A 6,323-nucleotide genomic window follows, 5' to 3' on the forward strand; every position below is an offset into this window, starting at 1 on the left:
TTCAACCACCCGATTAGGAAGATCATTCCACAACTTGGTCACAGCTGGAATAAAACTTCTAGAGTACTGCGTAGTATTGAGCCTCGTGATGGAGAAGGCCTGGCTATTAGAATTAACTGCCTGCCTAGCATTACGAACAGGATAGAATTGTCCAGGGAGATCTGAATGTAAAGGATGGTCAGAGTTGTGAAAAATCTTATGCAACATGCATAATGAACTAATTGAACGACGGTGCCAGAGATTAATATCTAGATCAGGAATAAGAAATTTAATAGACCGTAAGTTTCTGTCCAACAAATTAAGATGAGAATCAGCAGCTGAAGACCAAACAGGAGAACAATACTCAAAACAAGGTAGAATGAAAGAATTAAAACACTTCTTCAGAATAGATTGATCACCGAAAATCTTGAAAGACTTTCTCAATAAGCCTATTTTTTGTGAAATTGAAGAAGACACAGACCTTATATGTTTCTCAAAAGTAAATTTACTGTCGAGAATCACACCTAAAATTTTGAAAGAGTCATACATATTTAAAGAAACATTATCAATACGGAGATCCGGATGTTGAGGAACCACCGTCCTTGACCTACTTACAATCATACTTTGAGTTTTGTTAGGATTCAACTTCATACCCCATAATTTGCACCATGCACTAATTCTAGCTAAATCTCTATTAAGGGATTCACCAACCCTAGATCTACATTCAGGGGATGGAATTGATGCAAAGACAACATTTTCGACCAAAAGCGTATGTTCACGATTCAATCACTGACCTAATGATGTCATAAAGGCTTAATATTCAATTTTACGATCGGTCAAACCTACGTGTTATTTTGGTTTTGCAGAAAAACGGGGGCCCAATTGCAGTGCAAAGTTTTAGCAAAATAGAAATGAATTATTATGCAATTTCCTTCATTATAAACTAGTGTTTAAAGATTTCTTTAGATAACTTTTAAAGTGCCACCTTTTTTTATTTGATTATATCTGTTATAATCCATATCGTTATTATTACTACGAGCTATGCTACAACACTATTTAGAAAAGAAGGGTGCTTGAAGCCTATGGTCTCCAATATATTTGGAATTATGGAAGAAATAATTGTTTATGTGTATCCAATTATTTGTAGAAGAGACTCTTTAGCTATGGTAAGCAACTCTTCTAGGAGGACACTCCAAAATCAAACCATTGTTCTCTAGTCATGGTTAGTGACATAGCCTCTGTACCACGGTTTCCCACTGTCTTAGGTTTGAGTTCTCTTGCTTGAGGGTACACTCGGGCACACTATTCTATCTTAATTCTCTTCCTCTTGTTTTGTTAAAGTTTTTATAGTTTATATGGGAAATATCTATCTTGATGTTGTCACTGTTCTTAAAATATTTTCTTTTTCCTTGTTTCTTTCCTCACTGAGCTATTTTCCCTGTTGGGGCCCCTGGGCTTATAGCATCCTGCTTTTCCAACTAGGGCTGCAGATTAGCAAATAATAATGATAATGATAATTATAAATAAATGAATAAAAGACAAGTATAACATTCATATAAAGGGTCAGATGTGGTAACAATAACACAAAATTAACTAAATTTCCGATAATTCCATTGTCATTGACAGGTAGGATGGCTGGTAAAATAAAATTTAAATATATCCCATAGTTAAAATAAATAAACAATTATATGCTGAGAACGCTCGGCATGTGGATTTTGTTCCCACTTAGTAATGACTATTAGAGAGAGAGAGAGAGAGAGAGAGAGAGAGAGAGAGAGAGAGAGAGAGAGAGAGAGAGAGAGAGAGAGAGAGAGAAAGAGAGAGAGAGAGAGAGAGAGAGAGAGAGAGAGAGTCCAGTTTTTCCGATGTTTTCCACGAAGGAAAACCATCTTTATAAGTAGCCTTAATGATATACACTGAAACAACTTGAAACTACGGGAATCTCGGGAAACATAATACGCTTTATTTATCATATAAAAAATCGTCCACACTAATCCATTCTTTTTACTCTTATAATTTTCAAGTTAAAGTTCGCAACAAATACTTCCAGACACTACCAAAATGATAAGCATTTTCCAACATTTTTTTATGGTGGGCTACGCTATCTTTACTTCTTTATCACATCAGGAAATCAACGTGGAAAATAGAACTAGTTTTGTTATATTTCAACACAACCCGACACCTTCATTTGACAACTATACTGATAATTAACTTTTTTGTTATTTTTCGTTATCTTTTAGAAAGCTTGTTCTATTTTAGAATTCATACTAGGGATTACATAATGTAGTTGGTGCAAACACTGTGGCAAACATTTTTTCTAAACTGTTAACGTATCAGAAATTGTAAAATTCTAACCATACTTCTTTGTCTGCATCTTTTCCCACCTCTATGAGGGGTCGATGTTTCTGGCCAGGGAGTATGGTTAGAATTTTACAATTTCTGATACGTTAACAGTTTAGGAAAAATGTTTGCCACAGTGTTTGCACCAACTACATTATGTAATCCCTAGTATGAATTCTAAAATAGAATAAACTTTTTAAAAGATAACGAAAAATAACTAAAAAGTTAATTATCAGTGTAGCTGTCAAATGAGGGTGTCGGGTTGTGTTGAAATATAACAAAACTAGTTTTATTTTCCACGTTAATTTCCTGATGAGATGAAGAAGTTAGGATAGCGTACCCCACAATAAATCATTTTTTAAATGATAGATAAGATGTGTTTATTATACATCCAAGAAGGTAATGTATAGAGAAGAAAAGGCTTGTTCGTTTCCCCGGTATGTTTTCCCCACCCAAAACCCCGAGTTCCCACTGGGGGTCCCCATTATCGTAGGATATATATATATATATATATATATATATATATATATATATATATATATATATATATATATATATATATATATACATACATATATATATATATATATATATATATATATATATATATATATATATGTGTGTGTGTGTGATATATATATATATATATATATATATATATATATATATATATATATATATATATATGTATATATATATATATATATATATATATATATATATATATATATATATATATATATATATATATGTGTGTGTGTATATATATATATATATATATATATATATATATATATATATATATATATATATATATATATATATATATATATATATATATATATATATACATATATATATATATATATATATATATATATATATATAAAATATATATAATATATATATAGATATATATATATATATATATATATTGCAATTTCAGTTATCTAACTTCAAATCTGTGCTATATAATCTTATTTCAGATTGTATTATAACTATGAATAAAGCTGTACATTGTTTAAATATGGCGAGAATTTTCTGCCGCTTTAGTGAGAGCCGAATACTAAAGACCCTCCTGTAATGCAAAAGATAGAAAATGACCTCATCTCATACTCACGTTTTCTTTGGATCAACCTTGGTATAAGAGGACAGACTCCCGTATTCTGATTAATTATGGTCCATATTTCCAGAAAATAAATATAGATGAAGAGTCTTGAATACTTACGGCATGAAATGGGTCTCTTTGAATTTTGTTTGGCACAAAAATTACGTATATGTCTTTATTTATTGTTTCTAAGTTAATTGCTCGAAGGAAAATTATATAAATGCAGCTACGTTTAGTGGACTGTGTGCTGTCGAAGAAAAGTAACATTTAGTAGGCAGCTGTTCTTTCAAAGATGAACAACGTTTAGTTGACAGTTCTGTCAAATACGAAAAACCTTTTATGGACAGTTCTGACAAAGAAGAACAACGTTTAGGGGACAGATTTTTCAAAGATGAATAACGTTTTATGAACAGTTCTGTCAGAGATGAACAACATTTAGTGGACAATTCTTTCAAATATGAACAACGTTTAGTGGCCAGTTCTGTCAAAGATGAACAGCATTTAGTGGATAGTTTTGTCAAAGATGAACAACGTTTAGTGAACAGTTCTTTCGAAGATGAACAACGTTAAGTGGATAGTTCTTTCAAAGATGAACAACGGTTAGCGGACAGTTCTGTCAAAGATGAATAACGTTTAGTGGACAGTTCTGTCAAAGAAGAGCAACGTTTAGTGGACAGTTTTGTCAAAGATGAATAACGTTTTATGAACAGTTCTGTCAGAGATGAACAACATTTAGTAGAAAATTCTTTCAAATATGAACAACGTTTAGTGGCCAGTTCTGTCAAAGATGAACAGCGATTAGTGGACAGTTTTGTCAAAGATGAACAACGTTTTATGAACATTTCTGTCAAAGATGAACAACATTTAGTGGACAATTCTTTCAAATATGAACAACGGTTAGTGGCCAGTTCTGTCAAAGATGAACAACGTTAGAGGACAGTTCTGTCAAAGATGAACAACGTTTAGTGGACAGTTTAGCCAAAAATTAACCACGTTTAGTGGACAGTAGTGGTGTCAAAGAAAAGTTACGTCTGATTATCAGTTATTCTATTAAAGATGAACAACGTTTAGTGGACAATTCTGTCAAAGATTACCAAGGTTTAGTGGACAGTTCTGTCAAAGATGAACAACGTTTAGTGGACAGTTCTGTCAAAGATGAACAACGTTTAGTGGACAGTTCTGTCAAAGATGAACAACATTTAGTGGACAATTCTGCCAAAGATGAACAACATTTAGTGGACAGTTCTGTCAAAGATGAACAACGTTTAGAGGACAGTTCTGTCAAATATGAACAACGTTTAGTGGACAGTTTTTTTAAGGATGAACAACTTTTTATGAACAGTTCTGTCAGAGATGGACAACATTTAGTGGAAAATTCTTTCAAATGTGAACAACGTTTAGTGGCCAGTTCTGTCAAAGATGAACAACATTTAGTGGACAGTTCTTTCAAAGATGAACAACGTTAAGTGGACAATTCTTTCAAAGATGAACAGCGTTGAGTGGACAGTTCTTTCAAAGATGAACAACATTTAGTGGACAGTTCTGTCAAAGATGAACAACGTTTAGTGAACAGTTTTGTCAAACATGAACAACGTTTAGTGGACAGTTCTGTCAAAGATGAATAACGTTTAGTGGACAGTTCTGTCATAGATGAACAGCATTTAGTGGACAGTTCTGTCAAAGATGAACAACGTTTAGTGGACAGTTCTGTCAAAGATGAACAACATTTAGTGGACAGTTCTGTCAAAGATGAACAAGGTTTAGTGGACAGTTCTGTCAAAGATGAGCAACATTTAGTGGACAGTTCTTTCAAAGATGAACAACGTTTAGTGGACAGTTCTGTCAAGATGAATAACGTTTAGTGGACAGTTCTGTCATAGATGAACAGCATTTAGTGGACAGTTCTGTCAAAGATGAACAAGGTTTAGTGGACAGTTCTGTCAAAGATGAACAACATTTAGTGGACAGTTCTGTCAAAGATAACCAAGGTTTAGTGGACAGTTCTGTCAAAGATGAACAACGTTTAGTGGACAGTTCTGTCAAAGATAACCAAGGTTTAGTGGACAGTTCTGTTAAAGATGAACAACATTTAGTGGACAGTTCTGTCAAAGATTACCAAGGTTTAGTGGACAGTTCTGTCAAAGATGAACAACGTTTAGTGGACAGTTCTGTCAAAGATGAACAACATTTAGTGGACAATTCTATCAAAGATGAACAACATTTAGTGGACAGTTCTGTCAAAGATGAACAACGTTTAGAGGACTTTTCTGTCAAAGATGAACAACGTTTAGTGGACAGTTTTGTCAAAAATTAACCACGTTTAGTGGACAGTAGTGGTGTCAAAGAAAAGTTACGTCTGATTATCAGTTGTTCTATTAAAGGTGAATAACGTTTTGTGGTCAGTTTTGTCAAAGATGAATAATATTTAGTGGACATTATTTCAGTCAAAGATGAGCAACGTTCAGTGGACTATTGTGCTGTCAAAGAAAAACAAAGTTTAGTAGACATTAATTGTTTCAAAGAAGAATAACATTTAGGGAACTGTTGTGCTGTCAAAAATGAACAAAGGCTAGTGGGCAGTTTTGCTTTCATAGATATGGAACATTTAGTGGATCACTGTGCTGCCAAGGGTAAGTAATATTTAATGGACTGTTGCTCTTTCAAAGATATGTAAAATTTGTGGACTGTTATGTAATGTTAAGTGGACCGATCTGCTGTCAAAGACAAGTAACATTTGGTGGAACATTTTATTGTTAGAAATAAGTAACGTCTAGAGGATCATTGTGCTGTCAAAGATAAGTAATGTTCGGTGAACAGTTGTGTTGTCAAAAAGAAGTAACATTTATTGGACCACTGTGCTGCCAAAGTTAAGTAGCATTTAGAGGACCGTTGTACT

The 6,323-nt window shown here is 33.1% G+C and overlaps 1 protein-coding gene across 1 annotated transcript; it reads left to right on the forward strand.

The window, feature by feature from the left end:
- The first annotated feature begins 4,129 nt into the window (after positions 1 to 4,129).
- LOC137656305 (microtubule-associated protein 6-like) lies at positions 4,130 to 5,741 on the forward strand. The gene is made up of 4 exons (XM_068390476.1): positions 4,130 to 4,355; positions 4,484 to 4,888; positions 5,060 to 5,185; positions 5,308 to 5,741. The coding sequence occupies exons 1-4, from the start codon at positions 4,130 to 4,132 to the stop codon at positions 5,739 to 5,741; spliced, it is 1,191 nt and encodes a 396-aa protein (XP_068246577.1).
- Positions 5,742 to 6,323: the final 582 nt, after the last annotated feature.

Source organism: Palaemon carinicauda, chromosome 17 (genome assembly GCF_036898095.1).
Source record: "Palaemon carinicauda isolate YSFRI2023 chromosome 17, ASM3689809v2, whole genome shotgun sequence".
Lineage (NCBI taxonomy): Eukaryota > Metazoa > Arthropoda > Malacostraca > Decapoda > Palaemonidae > Palaemon > Palaemon carinicauda.

Excerpts from the sequence above, each read along its gene's own strand:
- LOC137656305 (XM_068390476.1), top strand. The coding sequence starts at position 4,130 with ATGAACAGTTCTGTCAGAGATGAACAACATTTAGTAGAAAATTCTTTC. Across the intron at positions 4,889-5,059 it reads TTCTTTCAAAGATGAACAAC|TGGACAGTTCTGTCATAGAT; the intron begins GTTAAGTGGACA and ends AATAACGTTTAG. Across the intron at positions 5,186-5,307 it reads TTCTGTCAAAGATGAACAAG|ATGAACAGCATTTAGTGGAC; the intron begins GTTTAGTGGACA and ends GTTCTGTCATAG.